This window comes from Nothoprocta perdicaria, unplaced genomic scaffold (assembly GCF_003342845.1).
Source record: "Nothoprocta perdicaria isolate Ctin4 unplaced genomic scaffold, notPer1 scaffold_5, whole genome shotgun sequence".
Lineage (NCBI taxonomy): Eukaryota > Metazoa > Chordata > Aves > Tinamiformes > Tinamidae > Nothoprocta > Nothoprocta perdicaria.
Window position 1 is genome coordinate 3,584,211 of NW_020455754.1, and position 20,573 is coordinate 3,604,783.

At 60.8% G+C, this 20,573-nt stretch overlaps 2 protein-coding genes across 2 annotated transcripts in view; both read left to right on the forward strand.

Moving 5' to 3' along the window:
• SYNPO (synaptopodin) overlaps positions 1–10,919 on the forward strand; it is a 14,028-nt gene extending 3,109 nt beyond the window's left edge. Inside the window, exons 2-5 of the mRNA XM_026047502.1 lie at positions 6,676–7,108; positions 7,156–8,521; positions 10,134–10,528; positions 10,586–10,919. Coding sequence (XP_025903287.1) covers positions 6,676–7,108; positions 7,156–8,521; positions 10,134–10,528; positions 10,586–10,919 — 2,528 coding nt within the window. The remainder of the gene's footprint in view (positions 1–6,675; positions 7,109–7,155; positions 8,522–10,133; positions 10,529–10,585) is intronic.
• Positions 10,920–14,647: 3,728 nt separating this feature from the next.
• Positions 14,648–20,251, forward strand: MYOZ3 (myozenin 3). Its single transcript, XM_026047587.1, has 6 exons — positions 14,648–14,678; positions 15,142–15,318; positions 15,668–15,729; positions 16,104–16,251; positions 16,695–16,866; positions 19,285–20,251. The coding sequence occupies exons 1-6, from the start codon at positions 14,648–14,650 to the stop codon at positions 19,445–19,447; spliced, it is 753 nt and encodes a 250-aa protein (XP_025903372.1). The 3' UTR covers positions 19,448–20,251.
• The last annotated feature ends 322 nt before the right edge of the window (positions 20,252–20,573 follow it).

Genomic DNA, 20,573 nt, shown 5'->3' on the forward strand with positions numbered 1-20,573 from the left:
GGCGGGACGTGCTGGGGCGCTGCGGGAGCCCGGGCGGGCGGCTGGGGGTGCAGGGAGGGGACGCCCCGGGAAAGGGCAGGCAGAGCCCGTCCGAGCGCGGGGGAGGAGGGCCGGGGCGCGCGGTGCCTGTGCCCCCTGCCCCCCGGGCGAAGCGGGGACCCGCGCCCGGCTTCGGCAGCGCCGCATCTCCTGTCCCCCTGCACGTCCTTCCCTGGGCACAGAGCTGCTCCCAGCAGGGCTCCTCGTGGCCCTGCCATCTCGCGCTGGAGACACAAGGTCTGTCCCTCAGGATTGGCAGCCAGCAGGATCTGTTACGGATTGTGTAAGACGTTCAAAGGCACCGTTTCGTGCCCATCCCCTCCCTGCTCTTTCCATCCGTCAGGACAAGAAGAGCCAGATGACCTTCTCGCACAAGGCCATCGCCTCCTGGCCCGCAGGACTGCCCAGACAGGGATGTTACCTGGATCTGCAGCCAGGGATCTGTCAGGATCCATCAGGAGTGAGGAGGGCTGGGATTCCCCTGGCCGGCCACTTTTGGGGGTGGCTGGGTGCCCCCGTACCTGGCCTCACTGTTGGGACAGCCCATGGCCCCGTGTTGGGCTGAGGCTGCCRCCCGCTTTGCTCCCCGGAGGGCTGAGCTGGGGCAGCCTGGAGGAGGTGCCTCTGCCCCTGCCTCCCTAACGGGGCTAAGAGGTTAATTTAGACGGGCTGGGGGAAGGAGCTGGCTCTGGTTTAGTGGTGGCAGCAGCCTCTCCTTCCCCCAAGTGGATGTAAGCAGGGCTTCCCCTTGGCATCCTCTGAAGGCAGTAGCTGCTCGCGTCTGGGCAAGGCAGGGACAGCCAGCAGCTGCGAAAGAGCAAAAATCCCCATCCCTTCTCCTTGCCCCACTGCTTTATGGCCACTTCTGTCTTTCCTCGCGTGGGAGACGGGTGCTGCAAGGCTCGCAGCGCGGCTGGGGAGCCCGGGCAAGCCCCTGGAGCTGCTGAGTGCCAGGCAGCGGCCGCGCGCGGGCCAACAGCCCCCGGTCCAGCAAAGCCCTTGCAAACTGAGCTCAGCGAAAACTTGCAAGCGAATCGAATTTTATTGCTGTGCCGGATTTTGTCCCTGGCAAAGGCACCAGCGAGGAGAGGCCCGGCATGGTGCGGCCTGCCAGGAGGGGGATCGGTTCCCACAGAGCCGCCCTTGCCCCTCGCGCGGGGCTTGCGGGGCCATAGGGCGGCTGGGGCAAAAACTTGGATCTGGTTAAAGGAGGATTGGAAGCAGGGAGAGAGGCGGAATATGGTTGTATTTATATCTGTGCATTTTAATTGCGTCTGTTTCAAACTAGCCTGTCCATCTGTGCTGCCCTCCTTGTTTTCCTTGCAGTAGATTATTTGGGATGACTCTGGGAGTGGAGGAAAGAGGGAACTTTAGTGTGTTGCAGTTTGCACTCACTGCAGAAAATCTCGCACAGCTGTAGCTGGGGCAAAAGGCCAGTTGGCTTCCGTGCCAAAACCCTGCCTGCATCTCCTCGGTGCCCGAAGCACCCACCATTGGGGTGAAAACTGAATTCCCCTCCGGTGCCACCCATCACTGCCCTGGGAGTAATGTCATTTAGGACCAGCTGCGGTCCCATCGCCGTGCGAGGTATTTTGTACCCAGCCAAGGTGCAGAGGGCTGATCCGGGGCGTCCCCGCCGCAGGTTGCAATCCCAGGATTGCGCCGTAGGTAACGGTGCGGAGCGGGATTCACCCTGGGATGTGGCTCGAGGAATCCTGCCGGCTGCAGCTCTCTCCTGCTAATCTCATCCTGAATGCGGAGGGGAAGGAGCCAGGGTGGCTCCCGCCCCGAGCCCTGCGCCCTCCCCCTGCGCCCTCCCCCRGAGCATCTGGGCACATCTGGATGAGCAGCGCGGGAGCCGCCGGGCAAGAGCGGCTGCTCGCAGGCCTGGCTGCAGGGCTGCTCGGGAGTGCCCCAGCATGCCCGCGGCAGGGCGGCTCGTCCCCTGCTCCGCTTTGTGCCCGAGGACAAGCACAAAACGCTGGCTGCGCGGGGCCGGTCCGGCCTCCCCAGCCTCCTGCATTCACCCGCCCAGGCCAGCGCCTGTGAGGGGGATCGCAGCCTTTGCACAGCCATCCTYCAAACCAGGAGCAGGCTGTGCGCGGAGATCTGGGATCCAAGTATGGGAGCCACAAACCAGTTCTGGAGCTTGAGATTTCCTGTGTCCGGTCCCAGCCCACCAGTCCCGTCAGGAGGCTCCATTCACCACTAGCATCGATGTTCTCTGCATGGGACTTTTTGCCATTGTGCCTGGTACTAGGAAACACCCAGACCATGAGGTGACAACCTCCAAAGCACTATTTTTCTTCCAAAACTTGCTGCAGAATTCTCTGGTTTTGAGCTTATTCACAAWGCATCTGAGCCAAGTAGGTTACATACTGGCCTAGGAGAGAGTTTTTGCTGGGGGTTCTCATTGCAAACCATCAGCTGGCCTGAAAGGACGTGTGGTGACATCCTGGCTGTATCAGAACCATCAGCTTCGACTGCATCTTCTGGGCCAGTCAGCTCAGAGAGACCTGGGTTCTCTCCCCTTCCTGCAGCTGGGGGATGGATCCTGTCCTTGTCCAGCTGAAGACACTCTCTGGAGGTCGCTGTCAGGGTAGGACCGGCTGCAGGAGGCTCTGATACATCCTTCACGGTTGTTTGGGGTCCCACAGTGAGTCCAGCCTTGCTATATATATTTCAGATGCTCTCCAGCAGCCCTGTGCAAGGGGACCTGTCCTCTGCCTGGAAACTTGAGCTGGAAGGAATTTTGTTTGCCAGTTGGCTGTGAGAGGAGAGCAACAAACATGCCTTTCATCGCCCTCATCATCCTCACCCTGGAGGAGGGAGCCGTACTTGTTGCGGGAAGGTTAACTGACAGCTCAGGAAGAAGCTATTAAGCCTGGCACCTCGGGGATGTTGCGGGAAGTCATTCCTGGGGCAGCTGGAAACCCAAGGAGCAAGTTCCTATATAAATATATAGACAGAGAGCTATAGGCTCCTCTTTCCTAAGATGAAGGCCTTTGGGAGCTRGCGGTGCTGCAGGATGAAGGTTGACTGGGTCCGAAGCCGGGTGTGTGCCGGCGGTGCYGAATTCATTGTTCTTGGAAGAAGCCGGGACGTTTGGAAACGGGCGACGCTTCCTCCCTGAGCTCCAGCGCCGTGGCGAGCCATGAGTGGCCGTGGGAAGGAAGGAAGGAAGGAAGACTGGAAGAACGCAAGAAGAGCAAGTCACCCGTTGCACTTGGACTCTTTCCTAGCCACCTCCTGATGGCCGGAAGGCGGTTTCCAGCGTCGCCGTAGCCCTGGATGGCCTGGCCATATATAGTTCTGCTTGAGCCCTTTCTCCATGCCACTCGGGCTCCTTCAGCCCTGCGTGCACCCTGGCTCCCTGCTCCCCAGCACCTGGGTGTTCTCAGTGCATTGCTCTCCATCTCATCTGCCTGGGGGAGCTGCGTGGCTATGAACCCTGACATGCCCGACTGCCGAGGTGGCAGGACGAGGATTAAGGGCTCATTTCCGCGGCTCCTGCAGCCGGGACGGGAGCAAGGGGTGCTGCGAGGGCTCTGTTTGCCGGCACCGACGTCGTGTCCCTGGGGGCTGAATACTCTTACGCCAGGTTGAATAGTTTTGTCCCATGGCTGAAATCGGAGGCGCAGTGACCTGGCGAGGGGACAGGCGGTCCCAGCACGAGTAACCAGTGCTGTGAGCAGGGGAGTGTGTGCAYGGAGAGTAATCACGCATAATAATCTTATTCTCTGCAATTTCCTTTGGGCTGCCAGAGGGTCCAGTGCTCTCCATCTGTGCAATAAAAATCAGATGCTAGAAACRATTATTAGCACCACCACTATTATCATTGCTAGTAATTGCCTTCCCCCGAGCTCGGAGGGAGGAGCTGCGAAACGGCTCGCACAAAATGGACAGAGGGCCCTGGGGGCTGTCGGAATGGCGCTGCGTGGGAGTCAGGGATGTGGGTCTGCAGGGGCATGTTGGAAGCAGATGGCAGGGCCAGGGGCTCCGGGCTGGGGGTCCTGCCTTGTGGATCTCCCCATGCTGAGCAGTCGGTCCAGGAGGGTGATTGGGGCTGGAGCAGGGACCAGGGGCACGGTGCGTCACAGGAGCCGCAGTGCTGCTCCTGGGGGCTGGCCTGCAGGCTGGGAGCCTGCAGGTGAAACTGTGAGCTGGCAGCGGCACCAGGCTCCAACACTGACCCGTCGGTCCTGYGCATGGCTTTCACGTGCCCACACGTGCCCCTGGTGCCACCCAGCTGCATGAGGGAGGCGTTAGCCCCTGGGCCTGGCCGGCCGCTAGTCCAGGCAGGAATCTGCTGGCCAAGCGCTGAGCCTCCCTCAGCAAGGAGAAGCGGCAGGCCCTGCAGCCGCTATTAACAGGCAGTAGCGAAAGCGAGCGGCTCTGAAATGGCCCCGCCGAGAGCACTGCGTCTTAGGCGGCCTTGGCCGGCGAGCGAGCGYGGGTGCGCGGCACGGCTCCCCTCGAGCAGGCGGCTCGCAGGCGGCTGGAGCCTGCGGCTGCCTCCTCGACAGCCCCTCGGCCCCGCTGCTGCCCCTGTGCGGAGGGAGAGGCGGCGCGGGGAGCCYGTGACGCTGGCCGCCCTCCAGCCCGCCCAGCCCGACCGAGGAAGCCGCTTCCCTGCGCGGCGCCGCAGCCAAAGCAAATAGACGTGGTGCGTTCAACAGAGCCGGCTTCAAACCGGGAGAGCTTGGACGCCGGCGCTGCTGCTTCGCTCGGCTTCGTTGTTTCCAGGAGAGTTTCCATCGGCGTTTCTGCCTTCTGTCCCCATCACCCAGCCAAAATCCTCCCACCAGCAGCAGCAGCCCGTCTCCTTCGCCTCTCCTGGGTGGGCTGAAGACTCTGTCCACCCTCCTCCTCCTCCTCTTCAGCTGCCTTCCTCCATGCTGCCAATGGTGGGGTYTGTGTGAGGAGGGGCAAGGCAGGAGAGAAGCACAGTGAGATCTGCTCTGAGACACAGGGCAGGAATTTGCATCCTGCCGAAGCAGAGCCGCACGGGGAGGGGACGGTGGCTGGGTGCAGTGGCCCGGCCACGAAATGCAGGTCGTGGCTTGCCAGCAAGGGGATGACTAGCCTTGGGAGCTGGCAGCACCTCGCAAATCAGTGCCGGAGGGAGGGCAGCGCTTGCCTTCGCCAGAGTCGCCCAGCTGGGTTTTCTTCCTTCCCCTCTGTGCAGCCAGAAGACGGTTCCCTAGCCAGAGCGCTGCCTTTGGAGGAGCAGCTTTGGGCAGAGCCACCCATGCAGGCCTGGAGCAGGTCCCTGCACACGGTGCGGGATGCTGGAGGTGCCCATCGAGCAGGGCGCAGCGGGAACAGGCCGAGATGTATGGGTTCCTRCCTAAGAAAGCAGGGCAAGGAAATGCGTCTGTAGGCAGGGACTTGCTGCAAGCAGCCGGCTGCGGGTGTTGGGGAAGGCAGCGTGGGTGCCTAGGAAGAGATGCCCAGCTTGGAGCAGCCTTCCCGCTTCACCAAGAGCTTGCTGGAAGGATTTGGCTTAGTCATTCATCCTTTCCTTTTGCTGGTAGGCTGAACCACCGCTTAAAATACCCTGGAAGGTTCCCAAGCGGCACAGAAGGCAAGAAAATGAAAAACATGTGAACTGAAGGGGAGTGGACGCTGGCTGCGCTCGGAGGAGCTGGGCTCGGGGCGGGCGGCCCTGGCCACCCACCTCTGTCTCCCTGCAGCCCCACCGCGGGGCTGTGCAGACCCTGCTACACTGGGGCATCCAGGGGAGCAGCTGGTGACCCTCAGCCAGCCAAGGGCTGCGGGTGAATGTGRTGCTGGCTGTTTCTGCAAGGGGGCTCGAGCAGCTGGGGCCGGGAACAAGGAGGAAGGGGACACAGCAGAGGCCGCCCCACGGGCAGCAGCGCCTGCGGGCCCGGGCAGGCGCCGCGGCTGCCCTCGGCCCTGCGTGCAGCGGGGCGAGTTGCGGGAGGCCCGGGCTGTGCTCGCAGGAAATTGCTCAGCCAGGGAAATTGTTCCCTGCAATTTCATGTCCTTTCGGACGTGGGAACGGGCTTTTGCTCTGACCTCTTGGCCAGCATTTGCAAAGCCCAGCGGCACCCAGAGGGGTTTATGCGGGGTTTAGCAGGCCCTTGGCTGCCGTTTTTAGCACATTTGTAGGCTCCTAAGGAATGAGCTTGGCACTGTGCTCGGGTGGGCTGAGGCTCGCTGCTCCTCTAGCAGYGGCTGCCACCTTGTGTCACTTCACCAGCAAGTCCCAGCCGGCCTCATCGCGTGCTCCTGTCCACCCATGCGGAGACAGCCACAACTCCCAGCTCTGGTTTTCCTTGCTTGCAGGCCGGGATTTGGGGAGGGGGATCTCAGAGGAGGGACATGCCTGCGCAAACTGCAACCTGAGACCTTTTGAAGTCTTCTGAGAAATTCCTTTCCCATACGGTCACTGCGTGCGTAGCGCTGAGCGCAGCAAAAGCAGCTGCCCTGTGGCCAGCTGGGTGCCTGAACGCTTTCCCCAGCCGCTGTCCTGCTGGGGAGAGCGGCCWGGGGAGGCTGCGGCCAGGCGCCAGGGTTCGGGGATGAGGGAAAATGCAAGGAAAGGCTGTAGGTGCCCACGTGGGGCTGGCCGGCGATCCCGCGCTAACCCGCGCTCTCCCTTCTGCCCAGGTCTCTCCCGGAGCGCCAGCCTCTCCGAGAAGGAGCTGCGGGAGGCGAAGGCGCGGAGCCGCCGGATCGCGGCCCAGCTCACCACGGCGCCCGGCGCCAGCTCCAAGGGCGCGCTGCTCTTCCACCGGCGCAGGCAGCGCCTYGACGAGCTCTCCTGGGGCGCCGCGGCCGGCGGGGGTCATGGTGCCACTCCGCCCCTGAGCGCAGCGCCCGCCGCAGCACCCCCCGAAGGCAGCATGGAGGGAGACGGCAGCCCCGCCATGGAGCGCGACGGGCYGCCCGCCCGCGAGGAGCCGCCCGCGGAGCTGCAGCAGGTGCCGCTCAGCGTCTACCTGAAGGAGAACATGGCATCAGCCAACGGGCTGCACGAGCCGGGCCCGCGAGAGACGCAGAGSGAGGGCGTGGGGCCCGCGGAGACGCCGCTCGCTGGCCCGCCCGGCGCGGGGCCGCGCCACACGCCAACGGCGATGACGTGGGCAGCAAGCAGAGCGACCCCGCCGCCAGCGACACCACCACAGCCCCCGCGCCTGAGGACAAGAAGGCGAACGGCACGCAGGGCAGGCAGTACTACGAGGTCCACCTCACCCTGGCCAAGCCCAAGCCGGTGAAGAACAGGACGGCCAGGCCCTTTGGCATCCAGGGGTCCGTGGTGAAAAGCCAGCCTGTGGAGCAGGCCCCTGTGGCCGAACTGCCCCCGCCACCCACGTACGCGGAGACCCTGACGAGCCCCCCGCCGCTCACCCGCGTGCGCTCACCGCCCGCCTACTCGGCGCTGTACCCCGCCGGGGAGCAGAAACCGCTCCCGGCGCCGGGCAGGAGCCGCAGCCCGGCCCCCCTGCCCAAGACAGGCATCCTGGAGGAGTCGGTTGCGCGCAGAGCCGGCAGAAAATCCATGTTCACTTTTGTGGAGAAGCCAAAGCTGGGCCCCAACCCTGACCTGCTGGATTTGGTCCAGAACTCAGACATCAAGAAGAAGCAGAAGGAGCAGGGAGAAGCTGGTGCCGAGGAMGAGCCCTTTGCGCTGGGGGCAGAAGCTGCCAACTTCCTCGCTGGCAGTGCGGCCAGGGCCGGGCAGCACCTCCCGCCGGCTGAGGACGCTCCAGCGTGGTCCTCCTGCCTCAAGTCCCCAACCATCCAGCCGAAGCCCCAGATCAAGCCCAGCCACAACCTCACCGAGGCGCGAGGGAAGGGAGCCGAGCTGTTCGCCAGGAGGCAGTCAAGGATGGAGAAGTTCATCATCGAGGCTCCATCTCAGCCTGACCTTCTGCGGTCCCCATCACCCACCATGTCTCTGCCTCCCTCCTGGAAGTATGACACCAACGTTTGCGCGTCACCTATGATCTCCAGGCATGCCTTCAAGAGTCCCTCCAGGCCCTTCAAAACCCCTCCGGCATCTCTGTATGGTGGGGGCCTGGTAGAGAACGAGGTCTCYCAGAAGGAGCTGGAGATCTCCAAGCACCAGCCCTACCAGCTCCAGTCTTCACTCTTCATCCTCTCCCCATCCAAAGGGCCCCTGAGGTCCATACCCCGCGAGACGCCTCCACCCAGGCCCGCGCTTCCCGACGCCTACCTGGACCCGCAGCAGACCTCCTGCCCCACCTCTCCCTTACCTCCGTCCCCTGTTTGGCATCGCCCTGTGGGGCTTGGGGCCAGCGGGCCTTCCTCCAGCCCCTTCCCCACCGCCGCCGGGGCTGTGACCCCGACCCACGAGAGCCAGCCGGGCGCCAGGGTGCAGACGGACGTGCTCCTCGCCTCCCCGTGCCGCCTGCTCTCACCCAGGCCCAAGGGAGGCTTCCAGGCGCCCAGACCATCCTACTCCACCAGGAACGCGGGGATCGAGCCGCAGGTGTGGAAACCTTCTTTTTACTACAAGTAGTGGGGTCAGAGAGGAAACATGTTCAGGCTTCCTCCGCTGCCCAACTCCGCTCTAGTTGCTCATGGGTGTGCAAAAAACCAACCAAAAAAGAAAAAGAAAAAAAAAAGTAGCTTGGAGGCTGTCAGGACTGTGCCCATGTGTGGGCAGACCCTGTCTCGGCAGCACAGCCGAAGCCTCGGGGAGCAYAAGACAGGGCGTGGGCGAGCCCGCCTAAGCGGGGCTGCGCGTTGGCACCACGCGGGCTCCGGGGAGCACGGCGCAGCTTGGGGGCTGCCCCAGCACGCGGGCTGGAGCCGGGCCAGACCAGCAGGGCCCGCAGTGCTTTCTCACTTCTCTTGCCTGGAAACTTTGCAGAGCATCAAATCTCTGGCTCTTCTCCTCACCTGCATTTCCAGCTCTCTGGCAAGCAAGTCCTGACTCTGCCTGCTCCTCTGCAGCCTCTCTGTCCTGCTGGCCTCTTACCAAAGCCTACCCGGAGGGGACAGGTCGTCTTTCCACCGCACCGTGCCTGCTCCTGTCTCTTCTGATGCTCTTTAGGGTTTTCTTTTCCTTCTTTACTTCCATGCCACGGAGAAGCTGAACACCTGTGCAGAGCCAGCCTGCGCTGGGATGTGGGGACTCCTCGGCGTCTCTGTTCCTGCTCGTACCAGAGGGTCCCTGGTCGTGCCAGGCTTGGCCTCCTTTACTTACGATCCGGCGCTGGGGAGCAGGGCCCACGATGGCCTCTGTCAAGCTCRGCTTTGTGCGCTCGCCTCTTGCCAGCTCTGATTTCAGCAAAGTCCAGGGAGCCGACTGACTGGCAAAAGCCGGCGGTGGGACCCATCCTGCCATCTCAGTCGCCAGGGTCTCACCCCGTTCCTCTGCCTCAGATCACTTTGCCAGGCCCAGCTCTTGCTGCCTAACAGCTCCAGCGGCTGCAGGTTTACAAGGGGCAGAAATAGAAGAGCTGGTGGTGCCGTAGCTGGTACAAGTGGGACTGCCCGTCCTAACCAGGGAGAGGAGGGACGTGCAGAGGCAAGCCCCGAGGGCAGGGGACGATGGTGGAGGGCAGGGGCGGCTCCCCTGGGTGACACCCGTGGGGCACATCCATGGGGACAGCTCACAGCCCAGGGGCAGGTTGCCCCAGCCCGGATACCCACCCAAGAGGCTGAGGAGCTTTGTGGAGAGCCGCGGTGCCCGGCCRGCCCTGACGCCAGCGCGTGCAGCTGGGGGAGACGAATGGGGCAGGAAGGAACGTTTTGTGGCCCTGGTAGTGGCTGGCATGTAGGACAGGGCAGTGYGAGTGGCAGCTCGGAGCCGCTACAGCTGCATTGCTCCAGCCTCCTGTTCTGTACTAACAAGCTGCCTTCTGACTCGGCTTGAATTTCTGTGTATTTCTGTTTCCTTTTTCTTAATACACTCAAGTGCACTGTCAAATCTGCCTCTTCTCTTTCCTGCGGGCTCGCAAGGAGATGCTGGGCGGCTGTGGGCAGTGGAGGCTGCGGGACTGGGAGCCTTGGGCTGCCGCCCGCTGCCGGGTGCCGTCCCCCGTGTCCCCCGGGGCTGGGGGACCGGGACACTAACGGCTCTCTGTCCCCTCCAGGAAAGGCGGTCGTCCCTGCCCGCCTCCCCCACGTGGACGCCGCAGCYGGCGCGGCGCCAGGGCAGCACCGACGGCTGGGCCAGCCCGGCCTCGGTGCCCGAGCTCGATGAGGGGCCCCCCGCGTCCCCGCCGTGGAGCGAGCGCTCCCCGTCCCCGCTGCGGCACGACGCYGACGCCAGGGCCAGCCGCCAGATGCAAGCCCGGCTCGCCAGGAACATCATCAACGCGGCGCGCAGGAAGAGCTCCTCTCCCAAAGCCGGGGGGACAGAGGGCTGCCCGCCTGTGGCCCCGCCGCCTGGCGCAGGCACCCCCAGCCTGCCGCGCTCCCCGCGGGCTGCCCCCGGCAGCCTCTCCCCTGCCTGCAAAGGCCCCCTGCAATCGCCGCGGGCCARCGGGCACCGCGTCTCCGCTGGCACCGGCACCCTGGGGCTCGGCGTGGCTGCTGTCACCAGCCCTGTGGCCGCCCGGGCCGGCTGGGCCGATGGGTGCCGGCCGCCTCCCCGGGCGCTGCCGCCTGGTGCYTCCTCCTGCCCTGGCCCCCGGACGCTGGGCGGCTGCTCGCCGGCCTCCAAGAGCCCCCTGGCCTCGCCACGGGCGGGCGTGCGCTCCCCCGCCAAGCGCTACACCTCCCGCTCCCCGACGGACTCGGACGTCTCCCTCGACTCCGAAGACTCGGGCGCCAAGAGCCCCGGGATCCACAGCTTCAACATCTGCCCACGCGGCTGGAACGGGAGCCTGCGGCTGAAGCAGGGCGGGCTCGYGCCGGGGGCGCCCTGCACCTCCTAGAGCTGCGAGCACCCTCTTGCCGCCGAGGCGGCCCGCCCCGGCCCGCACGCGGTGCTGGTGGTGGCCACGGCCCCGGAGCAGAGGCCAGCAGCTTGGCCAGCTCCTGGCCCCAAGCGGTGCCGCTGGTCCCTAGTGCATCCCGCACGGCGCTTGCTTCCTGCCCYGGGGAATGACGTGCTGCTCTTGTGCCCGCCTGGGAAGCGGGCAGAGTGCAAGTTTGAAGCCCAAAAGCCCCCAAACCCGCCCTTTTGGCAGCAGCCTCAGCCATGGAGGGAAGGGCCCGGCCTGYGCCCCTGCCCCAGGGCACAGCGGGGCCCTGGGTCCTCGCTCAGCACCCCTAGCCGCAGCACTGGGGGCTGTGAGCCTGCAGGAGCTGCCAACCGCGTCCCCTCCCCAGAGAGCCCCGAGACGTGTCCCTGGGGAGCCAAGGAGCACCGCGTGCCCCAGAGCGCTGCAGTCCTGCCCCACGGCCACGTCCGCTCCCTCCGAGCTGCCACRTGGCTCGTTCGGCTGCTCCACAAGGACTTCCTGGCCCTGCGGAGCTCGCGCTGACTCCGTGCTGATGGAGGACAGCTCATGTCCCAGGAACCTCGTCACCCATGCCCCAACCTTGGGGCTGCGGCTGCCAAACAGTAGTAGCAAGCAAAGGGAGTATCGCAAAGCGGTGCGGGCGGCTGCTGCGAGCCGCAGGCCCTGGGAGGGCTGCAGATGGGCAGCTCCATCCTTCCAGGGGCTGCTGGACCACTGAAACAAGGATGCAGCCCACGCTCTGCCTCGTCAGGCAGGGATGGAGCCGAAGAGGAGGCCTGGGAGGAGGAACAAGCCGGGGGTGTGCATAGAAAGCCTATTCCACATGCTCGCCTCGGCCCCGCAGCCCTGGCAGAGCAGCCTCCTGCTCCGCTGGTGCCTGGCTCCCCCGGCGGGGTCAGGTGCCTCCTCCTGCGCAGGATCCCATGGCCCCGCGCTATTTTTACTGCCCTAACCTTTACGGGCAGCGCCGCGTGGCCAGCGGGAGYGGCAGCCGCCCGCACAGAGGCCACGGGAGCCGCCGGCGCGCGGGGCCGGGACAGCCTGTGCGCCCCCAATGCCTGTGTGTCCCCTGCCCTGCTGTCCCCTCTCTCCCTGGCCAGGGTGGCACCTCACCCTGCCCGCTCTTCCAAGGGAACAGGCCCGCCAGCAGTGTTCCCAAGCAGGGTGAGCGACCCAGGCTCCAGCTCATACTGGGTTCGTTTCTATTTGGGGTTTGCAAGAGGAGAAGTTGCTTTTCTAGTCGACTCCCCAAAGCTGCAAAATCTTCACTGCTTTATTTTTCTTTCTCTTTAATCCCTTCTGTTACAAGTTTCCCCAGATTCTTCCCCTGATGACCAAAGAGAAGGCCCAAGCTATTTATTGTCACATCAAGGGGAGCATTTGCTGGGTACCCCCAACACAGCCCAGGCAGAGAGGGCAGCTCCCATCCCTATCCCTATCCCTATCCCTATCCCTATCCCTATCCCTATCCCTATCCCTATCCCTATCCCTATCCCTATCCCTCACCCCCATCCCCATCCCTATGCTCACCCCAGTCCCCCACCCTGGCTGAGGGCGCTGAGGGGACCAGTGGGGCTGCGGCCCTGGGTGCCAGCTGGGAGGAGGTGGCAGGGCCACGTGTGGGACACAGGACATGGTGCAGGTTGCAGAGGGGCTGCGGGAGGACTCAGTGCAGCAGGTGATGTGCAGCGGGTGCCAGGATGGGTCGGGGTCCCCCTGGGGAGCTCGGCTCCCTGATGGGGGCTGGATGCAGCGGTGTCGGAGAGAGGAGCAGCTGGTGCCGGTGAGAGGAGGGAGTCAGGGCAGATTAGGAACATGGCAGAGCAGGGGGTGTCCAGAGCGTTTCACCACATGGAGGGGCACCAGGTTCCCCAGGGCCCTCAGGTGGTCCCAGGATGCCAGAAAGAGGCAAGGACACAGCTCGACCCCGACGCAGCAGCCCCCTGCCCAGCAGAGCAGAGCTGGGGTGCTGGGACATACCCTAATTGAGGGGCTGTGTTTGGGCACTGGAGTACTCCTGGCTAGGGGAGCCTGGGCTCCTCCTTCCCTTCCCTCTCTTCCCTGGGCCTCCTCGAGCGGAGCAAGCAGTGTCATGTCCCAGCGCTTGTCTTTCCTCGGGACACACATTGCCCCTCTCTGCCCCACCAGCCACTGCCAGCTGCCTTTGCCACCCACTTGTATCCCCAGCTCAAATAAACTGCTGTTATCCCACCCGCCTGGCTCCTTCCTTCCCCCGGTGCTCCAGGGCGCCCCYGGCTCCTGTCGTGCCCCCAGCGCCCCGCTGCCCAGAGCCGCTCTCCAGGCTGCTTCGAGTGCTGGGGCACCAGCAGGGCTGGGTACCCGCAGTGCCGCTGTCCCTGCAGGGGTGACACTGGGACATGCTGGAGGGCGGGTGGACAGCCTGGGCTGGCACAGGAACACGGCGCTGCAGCAGGTTGCTCACCGTGCCCGCACACCGTGCCGCGCTCAGCGCCCGCTGGCCTTGGCCACGCCGGGGGGACGGCGTCCTCGTCCCCGGGAGCTGGCCCTGCTCCGCGCGGGGGTGACGGCAGCCCTGTCCCCAAGGGTCAGCCCTGCTCCGCCCCCTTTCTCCGCCAGAAATAACTGGTGTCCCTTGGCAGCGGGCTGCAGCTCTGCGGGGTCGGGGCGAGAGGCGGGAGCCCTTGAGCTGCCGCGAGGGGCTCRCGGGGCTGCGAGCGCGGGAGAAGCTGCAGCCTCCTGCCCGGAGCTGCCGGAGAGCAGCTTTGGTCCTCAGCACAGCGGGAGTGCAAGTTGTCCCCCGGCCAGGTAGGGGAGGCAGCGTGTGGGTGCGTGGGGCTCGGGGGCTCCCTGCGCAGCGGGGGACGTGGGGAGAGCTGAGGGAAGGGGCTGAGTGCCCGTGCCCGGGGCTTGGGGCTGGCGGAGGGGAGGCTGGTTAATATTTAATGCAGAAGGACCTGGGCCCTTGTGCCAGGCACTGCGAAACTGCAGCCCCCGAGGGACCCCTGCCCGGACCAACAGCCACAAAACCACCCCAGAGGGTCTGCACAGGGAGCCCCCCCGGGGAGGGGTGGCCGATGGTCCCTCCCCCTGCCAGCCCCAGCTGGAGAACCCAGCCCAGAGGCTGGATGAGGGGCCACCTCCTTAGGCCGGGCATTTCCCCACAGTGCTGTGCGCTGTAACCCCCCTTTCCAGCAGGACCAACCTCATCCCTGGCCTGAGGGAGATGAGGGCAGGTGGAAGGTAAGGAGCAACCCGGCCCTGCTCCTCATGGCAGTGTGTGGAGCCTGGAGCCCACCAGCCCCTGGCAGAGCTTGTCCCTTGCTGGGCTCGACAGCCTGGGCACTGTGCACCTTGCAGGGTCCAAGTGACAGCTCCTGCCCCCGCCAGGGCACAGGCTTAAAATAGCTCCTGCTAACTTGGAGCTGCGGGGGCGGCCAGGGCCTCTGCCCGCCCMGGAGGGCTGCAGGGTCTGGGCTTCCCCCGGACCTCAAGGTGGGTCTGGGGTGAGATGAGCAAGTGACAAACGCAGACAAATCCCCAGAGCTGAGAGGGACCACCTGGGCACAAGGACACAAAGTCCAAGCCCGGCCTGTTCCTGCAGCACCCTGGGCAGCTGGCACGTCCCTGCGCTGTGGCCATCACCGTGGGGCTGCCTCTCTCTTCCAGCTGGACAGCAACTGGGCCCCGGACCCACAGCAGGAGCGTGACAGCAGGCGATGACCATCATGAGACCGGAACCGGGAGACGGTAAGGGACACCGGGCGTTCCCGCGCTTCCCAAGGCAGCGTGGGGTGTCATTCCCCACGCCAGATCCAGCTCTGGCTGCAGCCCTTGGCCCAGGTGCCCGGGATCTGTGTCTGCGCTCTGTGTCCCCTCTTGCATTACACCCCTTTACACCCAAGAGGCAGTAAATGTTTGTTGAGGGCATACGGGGTCCATGCACTAGTCAGGGAGAGGCTGTTTTGAGCCTCGGGACTTGACATAACTGCCTGATGATTCACACGCCAAGGAAACACAGTCATGGGCGCAGCTCCCACGCGGGTGGGGGTTCGGGGCCAAGCTCTGCGGGATGGACACTGTGCCAAGGGGCTGCCGCAGGCTGAGCCCAGCCAGAGCCTGGGGATCCTGCTGTCCCCTCCACCTTGAGCTCGGGCACCCTCCRCACTGCAAGGGCCTCAGCTCCCACTGTACTCCCGTGTCGTGTCCTCAGCCCCCCGGCTGGACCTGGGCAAGAAGGTCAGCACGCCGCAGGACGTGATGATAGAGGAGCTGTCCCTGCGGACGAACCGGGGCTCCCAGCTCTTCCAGCAGAGGCAGAGGCGGATGCAGCGCTTCATCTTTGAGTACCCCAGCGGCTACAGGAAGGTGGGTCTCCTTGCCACTCCTGGTACCCTAGCTATGGGCACAGGATTATTCCCCAGCTTTTACAGCCTTTGCGGGAAAGCGATTCTCCGCAGGGCTCAAGGTCTGGATATTCAGAGCCAAGGTCTGGCTCTGCAGCTGGATATTCACACTCAGTTAATGGCAATATGTTTTATGAAGATGGCTTGTGAAGCCCAGGAGCCCACTGCTGGGTTCAAGGGCTCACGGCCAGGCCTAAGGGCTGTGCTAGGTTAGTCTGATGCTAAGGGAGGGGAGAGGAAGCTATAATCTGGTGGGGCTGGTCATGGAGAGGTGCACAGAAGAGCAAGGTGATGGATCCTGCTAACCCCTCTGCTTGCAGCTTTCCGGTGCAGGGGCAGGAGAATCGCATGGCATGGAGGGAGGCTACCCGGAGGGAGCGGCAAACCAGTGGTCGGTGAGTAGGGGAAGAAGCAGGTACTGCCCCAGGCTCCAACTTCGCTTCCCAGGAGGGGCCRAGGGCACCTCTGGAGCTGCTGATCTGCAGCTTCCACGCAGGGCTCTGGGCTTGAAGGAGGCCTCTCTGGGCAGGTGACAGCTTGACAGCTCCCACCTGCAGGCTCTGATAACAGTGTGCACAGCTGCTCCCCTGTGAGCTGCTTTTACTGCTATGAGCTCTGCCGAGGGTGCCAGGTGTGGCTGCTTTGCACTCCCTTGCTCAAAGAGAAGACTTCCCTGCACCTCACCTTCTCCAGAGAGCTCTGGCTTGGGCAGCAGGCAGGAGCTGCCCTGAGGTTGTCTCCAGAGCTCTGCTTACTCTCCCATCTGCAGAGAGGCGACAGCGCTGAGGGACAGCAGAGGTACCACTCTGAGCTCCATGTTGCGGCATCAGCCCGGGGGGGCCCTCCYGAAGTGCCCAAGAAGACAGAAAAAGTCTTGCATATGAGCAAGGTTCTCAATCCAGATGCTCTGGCTCCAGGTAAACCACCACAAAACCAGGAATATCCCAGTGTTGGGCGGCACCAGGTGGGAGAYGGGCAAGGCACTGGGCTCTGTTTCTCTTAAACATGAACTTGAAGCCTGTAGAGAAGGAGTCTTAAAAAAAAAAATGCTGGAAGAAAATTCTTAAAGGGTTCAGGCATTTTACTTGGGTTTTTCAGGTTATCATTAAAAAACATCAGAATAAGGATCAGCATACAGATAATATATCCTTAAATCTATATATAACTAATTATAGAGAAACATATTTTTGTGTCCAGAAGTACGTTTCCTTTGGCAGCAGAAGGCCCTCCAAGGCTGTGCAACAGCAGGGCTGCTCCCCAACCCACCCATCCCCATGCCAAGGGGACTGTCACCCTGCAGCACGCTGCCACAGCCTGGGCTGCTGCTGAAGTAACCAACGCGCTCTCTTCCCAACCACAGGCTACTCCGGCCCCCTCAAAGAAGTCCCCCCTGAGAAGTTTAACGCCACCGCCATCCCCAAGGGCTACCGCTCCCCGTGGCAGGAGCTCCTCAACGAGAAGCACTTCCCTGTGGAGAGCGTGAACCACCTGCTTATGAAAGCCTCTCACGGGGACTTCAGGAACTTCAACAGGTAACACTGGTGATAGTCTGGCTGGGAAGGTTCGTGCACGAGCCAGTGCAGCCTCTGCTTTAGCCTCTGGAGCAAGGTGGTGGAGGGCTTTAGTGCAGCGCTGGCATGGGACCGGTCATGGGGATCCTGCTGTCAAAGTGAGAGCTGCACTGACCCTGCTCTGCCTTCCTCCTTGGGACTCCTCTGAGACAGTGAAGCCTCAAGGAGGAACAGCACATGGTAGGAAGGGAAGAAGAAAACAAACAAAAACCCCATAATAAATAGTTTATGTCTTTGGTACACGTCAAAGGAACTCTGTAAAAAGAGACAGATCAGGTCAAAGTTTTCCTGTTGAGAAAAGGCAGAGAATATTAATACCTTGTCTAGATTCCCACTGGAGTTCCCTAATGGGAAATAGCACTGTTCCCACTTCAGACTGTCTGCAGCAGTGGTGGACTTGTGTGGACAGCAACTTTCCTGAAGCCTCACCGTGCTTGAATTTAAATCACATACAACATCATTGCTCTGCTTGGGAAAACTTGGCAGAAAGCACTGCAGGGGAACGAGCAACGCTACCACGCTGCAAACACAGCCCTGTGCCAAGGCAAAGGGCAGGAGTCAGGCTGAGGCAGGGCTGCTGGTTTCCATTTGCTGATCTCCAATCTTCTCGGGCTCTTCTCAGCCTGCTGGAGCTTAACCTTAGAGCCTGGCAAGCTGCACGCTTGTGTTTCCTCTCTTCTATACCATCTCCAGGGAGGCATTTGTCCCCATGCATCTCTGCTCTGAAAGGCTGACCATGCCCTAATCAGTCCTGGAGCAGGAAGAAGAGAAAGGAGAGAGGGAAGAGGGTTAACAGAAGAGACAAGAACTCAGAGAGCAGCCCAAAAAAGCAGGCTGAAGTCCAGTTGACTGAGAGAAAGCATGGAGAAGCAAAAGGGCTGTAGGTTTTTCAATCATCTCAAAAGTTCACTAGTGCAGCAACATCAGAGATCCTCTTGAAGGAGAACAAGAAGCTGCTGCAGACACTTGGCTCTTTTCTTTCAACATTTAACCATGTTTCTGCCTCCATATTTATTTAAGGATGGGGACCGAAGCAAGGGTATGTTTCTGAATAATGCTTTGCCCTGTACCATTTCTCCCCTCTCACACGCTGCCTTTCTATTTAAAGTCTTGAACTGTTATTTAATACAGATGGATACTAATTTAACACCAAGCCTCTTGCCACCTCCTCTAATTCTTCACTGAGGCATAAAGAAGCAGAAAGCTGATCCACTTTTAACATTTTTTTTATGATCTTCCAAGCTGTTGGCTTTCAAATCACTTCTCAGTTCATCAAATACCAAAATGCAGAAAAATGTGCTTTTTTGGATCAAATTGGCTAGTGAGAAGCCAGCGGCCTTGCTTATAGCAAGGTGAATTCTCAGCACAGTTCACATTTGTCACAGGCCAAGGGAAAGTTTACCACTTCAACAACATTAAAGCAGACTGATTTATTTCCAACCTTAAAAAATCAGGAGAAAGTATCCAGCTAGTTTGCCAAGGTGTGCAACCTTGAGAGGCAGTGAAATCCCTGCTTTGAAAATGACTGCCTTTTTTCCAGAGATGGAGTGAATATCTGGAACAATTCCCTCATTTACCTTTTCCCTCCTCATTTCTCCCTAGGATGCTGCTGCAAAGAGCAGATTCATGCTAGAACAACACTTCCCAAAGCAAACATTCCCAGCTCTGCCTCGTTGCTAGRTCAGCCTATGTGCACTACTCCAAAACCACCACCATTTCCTGGCTCTTTGGAGGCCTGGTGCTCWGTTCCTCAGTCCCTTCTCACATTCCTGCAGAAAGGGAGGACAGCTCTTGCCCCTGCACTGCTCCTCCTACTAGTCATAGTTCAAAAGAAGCTGTCCCAAAATGTGGACTGGAGTGAGGGCCAAGAGAAAGACATTTGCCTCAACATGTGCTAGAGCAATCAGGAGGCAGCACTAGCAGAGCCTCAGTCCTTAGCTGAACATATACCTGCAGACAAGCCCTTTTTTAAAGACCAGAGAGCTTGTCCCTGTCAATTCCTCTTCTAATAGGATCCTTTTCACACACACAGCACATCTCTATGGTTGTCGGTAGAGCCCGTTGAAACGGAGACTGTGGCCTCCCCTCTATCCGGCATGGCCACTAAAACTTGTGCACTGCAAAACACTGTGCAAAACCTGCCAGAGCTTCAATGGGGATTTGTTTTATATCCAAGAAGTATCTTGCTAGGCTAAGCAAGGTTATAATGGCATCTTAGGTGGGAAGAAAAGGCCTGTCATTTGCTGCAGGTCTTGCCATGTTGCTATCGGACTCCTAAGGAGTTAAAAAGTCCTGATCTGCTTTTCCTGTCCCTCACCATTACAAACACACCGAACCCATCTCTGTGATGAGCTAAGCCTGTCTTTTCCTGTGATGCAGGACTCCCACCCCGTTTGACCGAGCACAGGTCAGCGACACGTTCTCTCTGCCTGTGATGGAGTTTGACAACCTGAGCACTCTGGAGCTGATGTCCCGCAGACCCAGCTTCAACAGAGCACCACAAGGTTGGGTGCGAATTCTACCAGAGAGTGAAGAGCTGTAATCCCCTCCTTCCCCGTCGCTGCGGATGCTTTTCCTGCTAGACTCGAACATATTTCGCACAGTAGGGCAGAAGGGAGTAAATATTCTTGCCTATGCACTTCATTAAAGCTAAGCTAGTGGTCTAAGGTTGCCATCCTTTTCCAAAGGATTTGAATAAGCTCGAGTTTGGGACCATTTTGAATCCCTCTCATACTAGCCATTATCTCAAGAGCATTTAGCACTAGCCTAACCAGCCAAGTTCTCATCTCTAATGCAAGGTCCCTGTAAGCTCCTGTAACCATCCTTGTGCAAAACATCCCAAACAGCCTGTCCTCTCCCCTGCGTTGTGGAAAATGGCAGAAGCACCAGCTGTAACATTCAGTTGTCTTGCTGCTTCTTCACTGACACGCGACACCAGCTTCAACAGGTGGTGCCTTTGCAGAGAAATTCCATCCCAAGGGCAACTCTGCATCTGTCATTCTGGTGAGAGGAGGCGATAATTGAAGAACTTCTGCAAAATAAGTTACTAGCAGCTTTGGCATGTTACATGCTGTTACTTTGGCCTTAGTTGAAAAACAAATGCTGAACTAGGCATTTGCCCGTTCACCAACATGCATCCAGCACAGCCTGGATGTGTGGGATGGGAACAGCATCGTGATTTGGAAACTTGTGCCACAAGCTGCTGGCAAGCACTTTACAGTTGTCCTTTTCCCTTTCCTGCCTGCATGCCTTGCTTGAATGTCTAAACATTTGGTTGAATAATGCCAGATTTGCTTTACACTGTTGGTCAATAAGGATCAGGCCCCACCTGCAGCAGATGCCCAGCACARCTGCACAAGTCCAGGGAATCTGCAAGATTCTGCAGGTGTCAGGATACACCAGGTAGTTAAGAGTAAGTGGGAAGGAAGAACAACCTGGTCATGTCCCTACAGCAAGCACAGACTTCTCCACAAATGTGAAACTGCCAGCAGCGAGGCTCGCACTCACAAAACTTTTCACCAGGGACGTGCAATGGGATGCACAGTAATGACAGCATGGAGAGCAGTCACCAGGACATTTGGAAAACCCTGCTTACAGCTATCAGAAATCTCTAAGTTAATTTTGTAGCCTCTACATTTGTTTGATTGCTTTTGTCAGATCCTTAATGT